This window comes from Panthera pardus, unplaced genomic scaffold (assembly GCF_024362965.1).
Source record: "Panthera pardus isolate Hobbes unplaced genomic scaffold, ASM2436296v1 HiC_scaffold_17, whole genome shotgun sequence".
In the NCBI taxonomy this organism is placed as follows: Eukaryota; Metazoa; Chordata; class Mammalia; order Carnivora; family Felidae; genus Panthera; species Panthera pardus.
The window spans coordinates 15,652,159-15,668,881 of record NW_026526732.1 but is presented as its reverse complement, the minus strand read 5'-3'; the positions used below and the strand labels follow the sequence as shown (position 1 = coordinate 15,668,881).

Genomic DNA, 16,723 nt, shown 5'->3' with positions numbered 1-16,723 from the left:
TCGGTTGAGCGTCCGACTTCGGCTCAGGTCATGATCTCACAGTCCGTGGGTTCAAGCCCCGTGTCGGGCTCTGTGCTGACAGCTGAGAGCCTGGAGCCTGCCTCAGATTCTGTGTCTCACTCTCTCTCTCTGTCCCTCCCCTGCTCGCACTCTGTCTCTGTCTCTCAAAAATAAACATTAAAAAAAAAAAACAACCCAACACTTCCAACTCTTGTCCTCTTTTTGTCCTTCTGCTTACAGGAAAACTCCTTCCAATGTGTGTATAGACTCACCGTCTCCAGTTCTCCTCCTCTCCTCTCTTGGGTCTGCTCCGCTGACACCTCTCACTAAGGTGACCAGTGACTGTATGTTACAGATTAAATGATCAGTCTGTATCTTACTTGACCCACCAGTACATCGGTCACAGTTGGTCTTTCTCCTTGAACCACTTTCTTCTTCTGACTGCCAGGATACTACACATGGCTGCTTTGTACCTGTCCTCTCTAGCTGCCCTGCTGTAGTCCCTTTATTTTTCCCATCTCATCTCATCGACTTCCAAAGACTGGAGTGCCCCGGGACTCAGTCCTCGAATCTCTTCTGGTTTCTATCTAAATTCGCTCTCTTGGTGATCTTGTGTCATGACGTTAAGATGATCTAAATGCTAGTGACTCCCACATGTCTCTGTCTAGCCTAGATCTCTTCTCAGAGTCAAGACTCACATATTTTACTACCTACTGAGCATCCCCATGTGGATGTCCAACAGGCATCTCAAACCTAACATGGCTGAAACGAAACTCTTGCTATTTCCACAGAATCCTCCTGCTCTTTTCCTTGTCTCCTTTAGTGATAATTCCATTCTTCTAGTCCGTCAGGCCAACAGTCTTGGTAATCATCCTCAGTCCTCTTGCTTTTTCACACTCCATGTCTGATCCTTCAACAGGTTCCATCATCCCTGCCTTCAAAATAAATCTAAATTTTGAGTACTTCCCATTGCTGCCCTAATTGCCAGTCACCTGATTCAAGCGACTACCATCTCTCTCCTGGATTTTTGTAGTAGCCTCCTAAGTGATTTTCCTGCTTCCACCTGTGCCCTTCGTAGCCAGAGTGATCCTATAAAAACATTCAAATTAGATCTTTTCGGTCCTATGCTCAGAATCCTCAATGACTTCTCACTCAGGGTAAAGACAAAGGATATTCTATGACCTAGAAGGCTCATCCTGACCTGGTTTTGCTTCCATTCTCTCTCTTATTCTTTCCATCTTCGCTGTCCTTTGAACATAACAGGTATGATCCTACCTCAGGACTTTTGCACTTGCTAATCCCTTTGCCTGGAAAGCTCTTCCCCCAAGTATTGCATGGCTACCCCTCTGCTCCTTTTAGATCTTCACTCAGAAGTCACCTTCTTATGAGGTCTTCCATGAGTGACCACATCTAAAATTTTACCCTGCTCCCCCCAAATATTTCTCACCCCCGTTCCTGCTTAATTTCTTCTCTCCAGCTTTTTAAATAACATAGTATCTATTTTACATACATTAATTTTGGTGATTGTCCATCTTCCCAACTAGAACATAAGCTCCATGAGGGCAAAGATGTTCATCTGTTTTATTTACTACTATGTCTTGAGTATCTTTAATAGGGCTTGGTCCATAGTAAGTACCCAATCAATATTTACTAAATAAATGAGTAATAAAATGATATGTAATAAAAATATTTTTTTAATATAGAAGATTGCCAAAAATATTAAAATTACTCAAGACCTTATGATTCTCCAAGAGTTTATACTTAACATTTTGGTGGACAGGTTTTCATATAGTTGTACATAAATTATATCATGTAATGAACTATTTCTTACTGAATAATATATTGTAGATATTTTAAAAAGGCATTCATTATATCATTTTTAATAGCCCATGATACCCATTGCCCATACTTTTTAAAAAATTTTTTTTTTCAACGTTTTTTAATTTATTTTTGGGACAGAGAGAGAGACAGAGCATGAACAGGGGAGGGGCAGAGAGAGAGGGAGACACAGAATCGGAAACAGGCTCCAGGCTCCAAGCCATCAGCCCAGAGCCTGACGCGGGGCTCGAACTCACGGACCGCGAGATCGTGACCTGGCTGAAGTCGGACGCTTAACCGACTGCGCCACCCAGGCGCCCCACCTATTGCCCATACTTAACCAGTTCTCTTTGCTATTTCCTGTAGGCACGTAGGTTAGTTCTACTCAAAAAATTATTATAAACCAAGATGCAATAAATATTCATGTGCATTCATATTTTCACATTTATGTGATTATGTCCTTAGGGTAGATTACTGGAACTTTGTTGGGTCAAAGTGAAATGCGAATAGAAGTGGAAATAGTTCAGCAACCCTTAGGATTGAGAAACAAGATTGAAATCTTGGAGAGAATGTGTGGAATCATACATGTAAATCCATCAGAATCATAGCATTAAGTGTGCCTTTCATGAGTCAGAGAGATGACTAAATATTACCTTTTAAATGCTGAAAATAAGAACCTAGAGATATACTGATGTTGGTCTTTTATTGTTATACATTTTTCTAAATAGAAATTTGATATGATTTTGAGTATATGCAATTACATGCTTTGTTAATCTTTGAATAGAGTGAAAGAATTTGCAGTAAACACTCAACATGGTAAAAAGGGAAAGCAATAATCATGTTTATTATCTAGGGTACTGAAAAAATGATACCAAATTACTGAAATGATTCTAATTTGTCTTTAAAGTATGTCTATTTTTTTAATGGTCTCTTAGTCTCTAACATTTAAAGCATTAGAAATAGACTATACTATTTCAGCAAACCTATCTGAGATTTGAAATGAAATATTCATAGCAGAGCATAATCAACTGATTTTCCTTGACTGGCCCATATCAGTACTCTTTAAAAACTCTGGATGTGTGAAAACTAATAATAGTCTTTGCTGGTGATTTAACATCTCTTTTTTCTAGAGGGGGAACATCCCCTGCTCCTGATATATTTTTTATTATAGTTATGCTTGGCCATGGACCAGGGAATGCCCTAACTAACCCTTATAGATCACTATGTAATGTCTGAAAATAAAACAAAGGATGATGCACTAGAAGAAAAATAGCAGCGGGGTGTTTGGGTGGCTCAGTCGGTTAAGCATCCGACTTTGGCTCAGGTCATGATCTCAAGGTTTGTGAGTTCGAGCCCCACATCTGGCTCTGTGCTGACAGCTCAGAGCCTGGAGCCTGCTTTGGATTCTGGCTCTCTCTCTCTCTCTCTCTCTCTCTCTCTCTCTGTCCCTCCCCCACTCACGCTCTCTCTCTGTCTCTCAAAAATAAATAAACATAAAAAATTAAAAAAAAGGAAATATAGCAGCACTGTCCTTTTTACTCATGAAAACCCAAAGGAGACCCATGACTATATATATCCATGTGTGATCTAGAGATTTGTTGCTGCTTCTGCAAATCCTATTTGGTGGAGGACAAGAGGCAGAGAGTCTGTTTCCTTTGCTGTTACCAGATCTAAGATGCCGTGAAGATTTTTCTACATTTCTGCAAAGCGTAGATACCCAGGATGTTTTTCACTTTTCTCCTTCCCTTATGGGGCTTGCATGACAACGATGTGCTCTGTGTCTGGGAAACTGTATTGTGTTGAAAATGGTGATAGGATATAGAGAACTTAAGTTTCGAACTTTGTTTAATGAATGATCTCTTGTATGGCGTTAAAACTTGACTTATTTGTTAATTTGCCCTATAGAAAGTGTTTAAAGGAAAATGAGGAGAATAAGAAGCAAGTCTCAAAGAATTGCAGGAGACATGAAGAATTTCTAGCTCAACTTTGTGACTGCTTAGATCCGGACAAGAAGAATGAAAAGGCGTCAGATGAAGATTTAATTCTAAAGGTGTTTGTATGCACATGAAAAAGAAGATAAATGTAGCAGTCATTCTGACATGTGCCATGAAAGGAAACGTTGTGGTAGAGTGTGGGGGTGATAGGAGAATGGAACAGTAGCCCAAGTACAGCATTACTTGACTGTGTGACCTGAGATAAACCTTAATCACCTCTCTGACTCAATTCCACAGTCCTTTCTAACATTATTTGGGATTACTTGCCCTCCACAAAGGATTAATTGTTTTGTCTAAAATATGTTCAGGTTGCCAAATACGATTAATTATTCATTTTAACAATGTATTTTGGGGGAGAGTATTTTTAGTTACAGACAGAAACACACACACACACACACACACACACACACACACACACACACACACACAAAACCAAAACCAACTGTGTCATTTTTGGGATACTTCTTGAGTAGAAGGTTAAGATTAGTTCTAAAGTACTTTTTAAATTTTTGTTGAAATCAAATAATAAAAATCCTACTTTAATAGTAGGTTATGAGTAAGATTAAATTAGTTCTATCAAGTGAATAATTCACTTGGCACATAGTGATTGATTAGGGCACCTGAAAGTGTTGGGGCTCTCGCCATATCTTTGCTCATTTCACACCTTACATATCCTTGCTTCCTCACAGATTTCCTTGCAGCCAATCTTTTTTCATTAAAATTGAGGTGTAATTGACATGCAATATTATATTAGTTCCAGATGTACAGCCTAATGATTCGATACTTATATACATTGTGAAATGATCACCATAGTAAATCTAGTCCCCATCTGTCACCAGAAAAAGTTACAGAAATTTTATTATTTTTTTCTTGTGATGAGAACTTTCAAGATCTGCTTGCCTGCAGTTTTCAAATATGTACTAAATACCATTGACTGTAGTCACCTTACTTCACCCCACATCTCTATGACCTATTCATTTCACAGCTGGAAGTCTGTACCTCTCACTCCCTTTTACCCATTTCACCATCCCCCCAATCCCCTCCCCGTTGGTAACAACCATTCTGTTCTCCATATACATGAGCCTTTTTGTTTTGTTTGTTCATGTGTTCTGTTTTTTAGATTCCACATGTAACTGAAATCAGAGTATTTGTCTTTCTCTGACTTATTTCACTTAGTATAATACGCTCTAAGTCCATCCATGCTGTCACAAATGGCAAAATTTCATTCTCTTTTATGGCTGAGTAGTAGTCTATTATATATACTAGAATTATTATTATATTATATGATATATAATATTATACATTTATATAGTCTCACATCTTTATTCATCTGTTGATGGACACTTAGGTTGTTTCCCTCTCTTGGTTATTGTAAATAATGCTTCAGTGTACATATGGGTACATATATGTTTTTAAATAGTGTTTTTATTTTGGGGGGATAAATACTGAGAAGTGGAATCCTAGGTCATACGGTAAATCTATTTTTAATTTTTTGAGGAACCTCCAGACTGTTTTTCCACAGTGACTGCACCAATTTACATGCCCACCCATAGTGCACAAGTGTTCCTTTTTCTCCACATCCTCACCAATAGTTATTTTTTATCGTTTTGATATTAGCCATTCTGATGGATATAAAGTGAAATCTCATTGTGCCTTTGATTTGTATTCCCTGGATAATTCATGACGTTGAACATCTTTTCATGTGTCTGATGGTCATCTTCGGAAAAATGGCTATTCAGGTCCTCTGCCCATTTAAAGATATTTCTTTTTACATTTTTAAATTTATTTTTGAGAGAGAGAGGCAGAACACAAGTGGAGGAGGGGCAGAGAGAGAGGGAGACACAGAATCCAAAGCAGGCTCCAGGCTCTTGAGCTGTCAGCACAGAGCCGGATGTGGGGCTCGAACCCAGGAACCATGAATTCATGACCTGAGCTGAAGTCAGTTGCTTAACCGACTGAGCCACCCAGGCACCCCATCTGCCCACTTTTTAAAATTAAGTTTATTTATTTTTTACAGAGAGCACACGTGGGCATAAGCAGGGGAGGGGCTGAGAGAGAGGGAGACAGAGAATCCCAAGCAGGCTCCTCGCTGTCAGTGCAGAGCCTGACTTAGGGCTCTGACCCACAGACCATGAGATCATGACCTGAGCCAAAACCAAGAGTCGGACACTTAACCAACTGACACCCCCAGGTGCCCGCATGCTGCCAGTCTTAAAGACCATACCTCAAAGTTGTAGGAATAAGCTCCCCAACTGCACTGGCTGACAGCTGCAGAATAATCTTATTTTCCTTCGGGAAGTGTTCCTCTTCACCGATGGGTTTCGATAGTCCAGGCCTAGAGTCCACCCGATGAGCTCCAGGGTGCTGGGCACATCTCTTCCCCCTCCCGGTTGCTCACCTGTGACCGGGAGCCTGGATGTCAAAGTCCCCTGTGCAGGGTCATTTGGGGGATTATTTTTAAAGCCAAGTGATAGGGAGAAGCAAAGAGAATGAAAAAACTCCTTCTTTCATGACCCCCTTTCCTCACATCAGAGACTGTCTCCAGGTGCTAATCCGGGTGTCGGTGCTGCATTCATTATGCCTTATGATTTTCTGTTTTCCAGATGCTTTGACATGTGGGGCCTTGCTGACCCGGGAGAGACTGTCTCCCGGGGTTAACCAGTTCCTCGTAAAAGAGGCTCCTGGGAGCATGGTTTTCCTGTGCAAACCAACCACTCCCACATCCCAGCCCTTCGCTCTCTCAGGCTCTACCCTCTGGGCCACTGCCCCCCTTCCCTAATCACCACGGGGGTGGGCACCAGACAAGTGGGGACCCCTGCGCTCCTGCAGTTATTCAAACTAGCCAATCCCAAGCCTGCGTACCCCACCTTGCTCATTCCTTCCTGTGGAAACTGCCACAAAGACTTGCCCCTGTTTTCTGTTGCTTCTCTGTGTCTCCTGACTGACTTGGCTGTTCCCCGTGTGGCCTCGTGTGGTGTGGCCTGCCCCCTCTTCTTGAGCACTGAGTAACAGACTCTTTTTCAGCGGCAGCTCTCTCCGGATCTGTTGGCCTCAGCATACCCGAAGAGTGATAGAAACTGTATTTTAAAACACATATTGGGATCCTAGGGCTTTAGCATCCCCAATACGTGAGCAGGTATTTAAAAAAGAAAATCACTGGTCAAGGTGCACAAAGGTTGCTGTTTTGATCAACACTCACGAGGTGTTCCCCTGAGAAGTGGGACAAAAGCACTCCTTCGGTTTCAAAGCTGTGTCCTCACTTTTATTTTTCTTTTATTTATTTATTTTGGCTTTTAAAGTTTATGTATTTATTTGCACGCACACATGTGGGGGAGGGGCAGAGAGAAGGAGAGCCAGAATCCCAAGCAGTCTCTGCACCATCAGCGCAGAGCCTGATGTGAGACTTGAACTCATGAACTGTGACATCATGACCTGAGCTGAGATCGAGTCAGATGCTTAACCGAGTGCACCACCCAGGTGCCTCCACTTTCTCATTTTTAAAGCTCTCCTAATGTGCATGTGCACTCCCAGGAAACCAAGGAGGCATTCCAAGGAGACTTATTTGGCATTTGTCCATTTCGCAGATATTTAGTGAGTGACTACTATATGCTGGACACGGTTCTGGGCGCTGGTGGTGCGGCAGTGAATGAGATTAAGACCGAGTCTGTGCTCTCCTAGAGCTTTCGTTATTGTGAGATAAAGATGAGGGGGAAATAAATATGTAGTATTCTGCCATGTAGGAAAAGGTGACAAAAAACCAGTCGGGATGTGGAGATACAGAGGGAGGCAGGTTAGAGGTGTGGGAGGCTAGTGTAGTAGACTGACCAAGGAGCGCCCCTCTGAGGTGGGGACTTTTGGAAGCTGTTGGGGACTGAGCGTACACACAGGCGGAACAGTATTTCCTCAGGAAAAGAGGAAACAGCCCTGAGGTGGGAGCAGGGCACCACGTTGACAAAGCTCTGAGGCTTAAGGATGGGTCACTTCCCCCCAGAGCCCTAACACAAATGCTGACTCGGGAGTGTGAAGTCTCAGCCCTTCCTATGGGCGTCCTCAGGGCGCTTCCTATGGGTGTCCTTACCCACTGAGCTGTGCAGAGGGGGTGGGGTGGGGGGGGCTTGTTCCTCGGGGCCAAGGATCCTGTCTGATTTCATTGTCCCTCCTCATACATCTTACAAATCTTATTAATGCTTCCTGCTAACAACCCAAATGCACAACAACACAGAGTGAAAAGTTCTCCTAATCCCAATGATAGCCACTGCTTGAGCGTGTTATTCCCGATTTTTCTATGCTGATATTAATTAGAAGGATTTTCTTTTTCAAAAGAGAATCCTGCTTTCATCTCCGTAGGGCTCCCCCCCCCCCCCCCCGCCGCCACCCCGTGCCAGGTAGTGCCTTGGAGGCAGTTGGTGCCATGAGATGGGGGCAGAATAGAACTGCCTTGCTTCCTCACCTACTGTAATCTCTGTAGAATATCAGCTCCCCCAGATTACTGAAGCCAGGGGCTTGCTGACGCTTGCTCTGTCACTCGCTCTGTCGGGAAGCATTTGGCAGGACTGTCCTCCGTGTTGCCCTGTAGCTATCTCTTGATTAATTTTAATTTGATCTGTGGGTCTGCTCATAACAGAGTGTAGAGGCTGCTTTTGAAAATGTGCTCCTTTGAGTGAATGGAGGGACCCTGCTTGCTCTCGTCTAGATAACGCAGTCAGTGGGGTATGCAGATCAGAGGTGCTTAGAGGAAGTGGTTTCAAATTGTTCATTTTTACAGGACAACTGTAATTGCTTCCTCTTCAGCTCAGAGAACTGTGCAAGGAAAATGCATTCGTAAAAGGACAAATTGTTACTCTTGAAGAGACTGTGAATGTCCATGAGATGGAAGCAAAAGCTAGCAGAGAAACCATCATGAGGCTGGTTTCAGAAGTAAACAGAGCGCAGAAAAAAGCTGCCTCCTGCACTGAGGAGAAAGACAAGCTGGGCCAGGTACAGTATGTGAAGTGTGCGTGTGCATCTGTGATGGTGTTTACGAAGCAGAAATTGAAAACCAGATGTGGGCGAGCACACTAGCATGACTGGCCACAGTTTCAAAGGGCTGCTGTCAGCAGGCGGGCTGGGGGGGCAGGGGCAGCACGGGACTCAGTGACCTGAACGGGCCATTTGATACGCATTTTTGTCTAATTAGAAAAAAAAAAAGAAATACGACACATTTAAACGTAGAGTTTGTAGAGAATGTGCCCTACTTTAGTTAGACTCTAAGGATCTTAAAACTTCAAACATTAATTTTTTTTTTGAACAAATAGGTAATGCATCAACATTCTGAAGTTCAAAATTCTAAATGGACATAAGGGTGTATGGGGAAAGTCTTCCCTGCACCCACTGCCTCTGGCCACCCAGTTGTTCGCAGAGGCAACCCCTGTTAACAATTTTTTATATACTTTTCTAGAAATATTCTATATACACGTATATATGTGTTCTTTTTATTTAGTTTTTTATATTTATTTAATTTGAGAGAGACAGAGTGAGTGAGTAGGGGAGGGGAAGAGAGAGAGAGAGAATATCTGAAACAGGGAGCTGTTAGCGTAGACCAGGTCATGGGCTCGATCGCATGAACCTCCAGATCAGGACCTGAGCCAAGATCAAGAGTTGGACGCTCAACTGACTGGGCCACACAGGCACTCTTTTTATTTAATTTTAATACAAATGGAAGCATGCTCTACATTATATTTTTCTCTTTTTATTTTTAACACAAAATGGTAATATACCACGCACTATTATAAACAAGGTTGCTATGAATAATCTTATATTGTCATGCATGAGAATGTCTCAGTAAGACAAAACCCTAGAGGTATACTTGCGGGGTCAAGGGTTGTAGGTATTATTTAGAGAGAGACCGTTAAAAGGAAGCATCTCTTAATTCTGACCCTTTATTTACACAATGGATTGCTCGATCTCTTCAAATTACCTAAAACTTGTTTGAGCATGCAAATAAATACTATATGCTTTTTAACGTTATAGAACCCTTCAATTATATTTTTATATTTTTGTGACAAAGAAACTGATCATGGGATTAATAATAACGATGAGTTTTCACAAGTGAAAGTGAGCCAGTGCAATCCGTTAACAAAATACATAGAAGACAAGTGATAAAGGAGATGTGGTTTAAAATTAGGTAATGACTGGATTGGATTCAGGTTAAATATTTTCGGCAAGGGTAGTTCAAAGGTGAAGGTGTATACTTTGTATCACAGGCAAGTAATGAATGCTAGATCGTTCCTTGTTGCTGCCACTGTTTGCTCTTTGTAGCATAAAGGTACGTTTTTTTCCTTTTGCAGTTAAGTAAGCTATCTCTGGGTAGATTATTCCTGATAATTGGCAGGTTATTTCTGTTCCCCATTGACTTTACCAAGTGGTGTTATCATCGTTGATTCTTGCCTGGATTAATTACCTCGGGGGTGGCAAAAAGGTAATATTCTAATCTTACCACTCCTTTTGCTTATTAGCTGGCATTCTTCTGTAAAGAAAAGCTTTTTACTCCTTTTCTTTTCAGTTCTGTGGACACATGGATTTTTATTTGCTTATTGTTATAGTCAGTGACTATTTTTTTTAATTTTTTTCGGTGCTCCAAATTCACTGAATCGGCCCAGCAGCAGCAGCCCCTTCAGGATGGTCTCTGTGACCTTGAACCTCATCCCTTTAGTCTTTTAACATTTCCTTGCTTTTTCTGACAGAACACATGACATCTTAGGGTCTTTCAGACCACAGAACTACAGTCAACCTATTCTTTAGGGAGCTTTGGTGCCTTTTACTGGAGGATGGTGCTGAAAGCCAAGAGTTAGGCTTTCGGTGTGCTCATTGCTGTTGGGATGTCATTTCTTTCAGTGGACAGAGCTAGAAGTACGTTTTAGTAATAAAGTAATACTGGTATTTTAAATTAAAAGTGATATTTAGAGTTTTTAAAATATCTTTTGTTTTATAGTAGTATGTTTTGAATCTTAATCATAATATTTACTTATTTGCAGCTTTGTCTTTCAATATATAAAAAGTTATTTCAAAATTAAGCTTTTAATCTCTTACCTACCAGTAAGACTTCTGAGTGAAGTTTAAGTCTCTCAGGTTTCTTACTTTATTTATTTATTTATTTATTTATTTATTTATTTATTTAACTTTAGAGAGAGGGAGAGGAGGGAGAGTATTTGAGTGGGAGTGGGGGAGGAGCAGAGGGGGGACAGAGAGAAAGAGACTTTTTTTTTAATGTTTATTTTTGAGAGAGAGAGAGACAGACAGACAGACAGAACGTGAGTGGGGGAGGGGGCAGAGAGAGAGGGAGACACAGAATCCGAAGCAGGCTCCAGGCTCTAAGTGGTCAGCACACAGCCCAATGAGGGGCTCGAACCCACGAACTGTGAGATCATGATCTGAGCCAAAGTTGGCACTTAACCAACTGAACCACCCAGGCGTGCCTAGAGAGCGAGAGAGAGAGGGAGGAAGGGAGAGAGAGAGAGAGAGAGAGAGAGAGAGAGAGAGAGAGAGAGAGAGAGAGAGAATCTTAAGCAGGCTGCATGCTCAGTACAGAGCCTGACACAAGGCTCGATCCCACAACCTTGGGATGATGATCTGAGCCAAAATCAAGAGTTGGGCGTTCAACTGACTGAGCCACCCAGGCACCCCCCCCCTTTTTTTTTTTTTTTACAGATTTTTTACTGTAATACTATCAGCAATATAGTATAATAGTCACTGTTTATACATCACTTACCATTAGCATAGTCGTGCTAAGTGCTCAAAGAAGTTATGTACTTTGCTCAAGTTCACATAGCTATTAAGTAGCAAAGCTGGGATTTGGGTCATTAAATTATTATGCTGTTAACAATAATCCCTTTACATGTATATTCACAGCTATATCCTGCATACCAGTCTGATGCTAAAACTTATTTGTCAGTGGAACTACAACAATTTGTAGTTATGCAGATTTCCTCAGTGAATGAATAACTTCAATCACAAATAGTAATTGTTAAGTTATCAAGCCTTGAAAATTAGGAAGAATTTAATGTTTATTTATGAAAATGCACACCTGAAGATTAGCAGTAGGAAATGAAAATGTGTTATAAGAGCACATCAGAAAAACTTATTCCTTTTCTTATATGTATCTTAACTTGTAAATGATGCAATGTTGTTCAGACCTGGAAACACATTCATTTTGGGATGAAGTTCCTGCCAAAATAATAAAAATTGTAAAAAAAATACGGGCAGTAAAAAAACTTGAGGTCTTTAATAAAGTGCTCATTCATAGGATTATGACTCCAAAGATTTACTGCTGAAAAATACTGACTAGTGGTTTTGCTGACACATTAATGGCCTCAGGAAGAATCTTCATAATGCTTTCTAAAGCTCTGTTTTTGAGGTAGGAAACTTACTTTATTAGCGAAGCCCAGAATGACTGCAGAAGTAGTGGTTTCCACCGGCTGTGGTGCTGTTTTTACCAAACTCAATTTTTCTGACTTTCTTAATTACTCTATTTAGGTTACATTATAAAAAAAATTTCCCAAATAAAAATCCAGGTGATTTATTACATATGTGGAAATTATATTATTTAAAAATCTTTAGTAGTTAGTATTGAAGTATGTTTTAACAACTGTCAAAGATTGGCACCTTTTCTTTTGGTTATTTTGAAATAATTCAGTGTTGAAAGACATAGGCACTTTACCTACACAAGCTACACATATGTTTCCCATAGACTGTACAAGTTCAGCTCAATGGATCAGAAATTAAATTTACATATGGGATTTCAGACGGCGCCTTTTTCTTCACACTGTTCACATTTTCTTTTAATTCTGGTAGCTAGAATTGAAGCTAAGAAAGAATATTGGTTTTGGAATTAGGCAGGTCTGGTTTGGAAGGATGTTCCCTCTGCTTCTCTGGTGTGTTACCCTGAAGCAGTAAATGTAAGAGAGAACAGCATGAGACAGTAAACAGGGAGTGGAGTGGTTATGAGCCTAGGCTCTCAGGTTTTTATCCAGGCTCCAGAATCATTTGATTATGTGATCTGAGGCATACAACCTTACCTCCTTGAACCTCAGTTTTTTTTTTTTTTTGTCTGTAAAATAAAAAAATAACTTAAGGATCTATCTCTTACAATTAGTTTTAGCATTGAATGATATACATGAAGTACTCAGGACATGCCCATCACCTGAAGATGCTCAGTGTTTTTATTTCCTTTTCCAGTTATTTACTTTTACCCAGGGATCCAAAGAAACGTAACATTATTTTAAGAGTATAGGCATATGGAAATAAGTTTCTGGAAGTAAGGACTTACTAGGTAGGATAAATTACTAAAGAAATTGAAGATCTCTTCACAATCCTAAAAGTATGATGTTGGAAGTGACCCGGAGGTCTTTTAGAATCTAGATCATGTAACTCTCTGTGTGAAATCAGAATCATCTTTAAAATGTCAGTGTCTGGGGGCGCCTGGGTGGCTCAGTTGGTTGAGCATCCGACTTCGGCTCAGGTCATGATCTCACAGTTCGTGAGTTGGAGCCCTGCATTGGGCTCTGTGCTGACAGCTCAGAGCCTGGAGCCTGCTTCCGATTCTGTGTCTCCCTCTCTCTCTGCCCCATCCCCACTCATGCTCTGTCTCCCTCTGTCTTAAAAATAAATAAAACATTAAAAAAAAATTAAAATGTCAGTGTCTAGCTAGTTTCCAGGCTCCCCTTGAACTCCTCCAGAGACAAGGAACTCACTACTGAACAAGGAGGTCCATATTCTCTGTATAGTTCAATTGTTTCACAGTTCTTCATTGTAGCAAGTCAGGGTCAGAATCCCCACATCCTATCCTGGTTCTCTCTTAATGCAACTTCATAGAATAAACTGAAATCTCTTTCTTATGGCTAACTTGCAAGCTTTTAAAGACATTTGTTATGGATTTCTAAGTCTTTTCTTTTGGCTAAACAGCCTGTATCTTTCAAACTTTGAATCTTATTTCTTATCATCTGTTAGTTTGGGAGAGTTCTAGCCTCTGAATGAGGAATTAAAAAGAAAATAAGCACTAAAATAATATCTGCTCAGATTATAAAAAATAAACCATTCCTAAGACTCTGAAGTAAAATTTAAAACCCTCTCTCCTTCCGCTTCTAGCCTCAATGGGGCATTCCTGCTTTATTTATTTTTTAAAATTTTTATTTATTTTTAATTTTTATTTAATTTTTTAAAAAAATTTACATCCAAGTTAGTTAGCATATAGTGCAACAATGATTTCAGGAGTAGATTCCTTGAGGGCCATTCCTATTTTAGCTTCTGATAGTTACTATTGAGACTTAAAAGCGATACATTTCTGTTTCTGATTCACCAACGTGAGATAGTATTTGTAGACTTTCAGCTAGAGTGTAGAAGGAATGTAATGTCTCCTGCTTTTTTACTCCCCTCTCTTCCCAGTTTTATTTTATTATTGTATTTACGTTGTCAAGGTTTGTAATACTTATGTTGTGTTCTGTAACTATAATTAAGTCTTCCAAAGTCTTCCAAAACTTTGACTTTAGATTCAGTCTATGCATTTAAAATAAATTAAAACAGCACTTAAAATAACATGAGTACATAAATATTTTTATTATGGGTCTAATCCCACCATGGGATGCTGAATCCATTCCATTTTGACAATGTCCCTCTTAAAATTTCCAGCTGGGAACTGTCCATGGTCCTCCAGGTACAATCTGACCATTACAGGGCAGAGTGTTTGCAGTACTGTGGAGAAGCCCAGGAACACGCCGGCCTCACGAGCAGCTAAATTCATTGTCAACTTATATTGAGTTTGTCAATAATGAGAATTTCAAACTTAAGTTGAATTCTTATTATTTTCCAGGTTTGAAGATGCCACTGGGACAGCCTAGGGTGTGTGTGTGTGTGTGTGTGTGTGTGTGTGTGTTTCTATCACTATTGACTCGGCACTTTACATGGACCAGCATTTCCTGGGTGTTTTCATAGTTGTCAGTGTTCTGTCATATCTTCCTTACGTTTCTGCCCCCCAGCTACAGGTCCCTTCTCCAGAGATGAGCAAAATGGGCACTTGCTTGTGCTTGTTTCTAGAGAGGTGTCCTGTTTATGTAGGTACAAATGCACTAGACACTTGATTAGGCACCTTACTTTTTTCACTAACCGTACCTTGGAGAGTCTTCCGTAACAGTACATAAAAAGTTTACTCAATTCTTTTTAAGACTACATAGTGTTCTATGGTACAGGGGTCTCATATTGGTTTAACCCATCACATATCAGTGAATATTTGTGTAGTACCTAATCTTTTGCTGTATTGTAATGGAATAACTTTGCACATATACCACTTTCCATATTTAGTAGTCTATCCTACAGATCTATTCTTGACACTAGACTTGTAGGGCCACAGGGCCTACATATATTCTATTTTGTTAGAGTAAAAAAAAATTTTTTAATGTTTATTTTTGAGAGAGAGAGAGAGAGAGAGAGAGAGAGAGACAGATTGTGAGTGGGGGAGGAGCAGAGAGAGAGGGAGACACAGAATCCAAAGCAGGGTCAGGCTCTGAGCTGTCAGCACAGAGCCTGACACGGGGCTCGAACCCACGAACCATGAGATCATGACCTGAGCCAAAGTTGGATGCTCAACTGACTGAGCCACCCAGCCACCCTTATTTTGTTAGATATTTATATCAGAATTACACCTATTCACACTTCTACCAATAACGAATAAGAACACCTTTTTGGGAGAATTTCTGAGCTTTTTTATTAAATTTAACTACAGTAGGTAGATGTAATCCACTGGTTTTTAATTTTGCAAAATTTGTCTGGGGTTGGATGAATTAAACTCAAGCCAGAGGTTGATAATTAGTCATATATTTTTGAGAAGAAGTTTGATCTTGTGCATATGCAAATCCATATAGTAGGCAGCAAGATTAAAACAGGAGACAATTGTATTTTAAAAACAAACCTTTGGGGGCACCTGGGTGGCTCAGTCAGTTGAGCATCTGATTCTTGGTTTCTGCTCAGGTCATGATCCCAGGATTGTGGGATTGAGCCCTGCATCGGGCTCTGCACTGAGCATGGAGTCTGCTTGAGATTCTCTCTCTTTCCCTCTGCCCCTTTCCCTTCTCTCTCTCTCTCTACAATAAAAATAAACAAATAAATACAAACCTTTGAACGATTTTATTATTTAATGCATTTAATTGGGAATTGATACAGACATGCATTTAATTGGGAAGCTAACTCAAACACCTTCGTCATATTATTTACAATTGTTTTTGTTAAAAGTAATTGTGGAAGGGTCATTATTCATTTCTTGCATTAATAGGACTAAAGCTCAATTAAAAATTAAAAAAAAAGAGAGATCCCCTCACTGTCTCTGTAAGGCCTGTCCTTGTCTGCAAATGTGATTTTCTCTGTGGAGGTGAGGCCTGATTTTGCTTAGAGCACTTGTTTCTTGCTCTGCGTGTCAGTGTAGTCTGACAGCAGTCCCCGGGTCCTGGCCGGTGATACCAATGTCACACTACACAAGTGTATCCTTGAGGTAGCCATGCAACCACACTCCAGTGCTGTCTCTGCTAGCTCTACAGGTAATTGCATTTGTAGCCTGAGGACATCTGTTCCCAGTAGATCAGCCCAGTGCTCCGAAATCCTCAAGCGCTTAATCAGAGCGCTGAGGGAGCGGCCATCCCCAAGGCCCTGTCGCCGGCTCCCAAGGCCTGCGCTTCATGTGAGAAACAGCATATAGTTCGCTGGGCTGAAACGTGTCCAGAAGAGAAATCCAGCCTGCTGACATGTGCTCCTGTATTTTATGATCACAAATGAATTTTCTGACTTTTACCAGACGTGAAGTTTCATGTGTTGGGTTTGTTAGGGACTGGCTCTTGTCTTGAGGGCAGGGAGACAATAATCTGATATCGGGGTGGAAGAAAGTTCCTCAT

At 40.6% G+C, this 16,723-nt stretch overlaps 1 protein-coding gene across 5 annotated transcripts in view; it reads left to right on the top strand.

Moving 5' to 3' along the window:
- The window catches only part of CCDC170 (coiled-coil domain containing 170), a 107,819-nt gene that overhangs the window by 49,014 nt on the left and 42,082 nt on the right, over positions 1-16,723 (top strand). For 4 of the 5 annotated variants that reach the window (XM_053904378.1, XM_053904377.1, XM_053904376.1 and 1 more), the window contains 2 exons: positions 3,724-3,868; positions 8,604-8,789. In XM_053904378.1, the coding sequence (XP_053760353.1) occupies positions 3,724-3,868; positions 8,604-8,789 (331 nt within the window). The remainder of the gene's footprint in view (positions 1-3,723; positions 3,869-8,603; positions 8,790-16,723) is intronic. The other variant, XM_053904380.1, reaches the window with a different exon arrangement.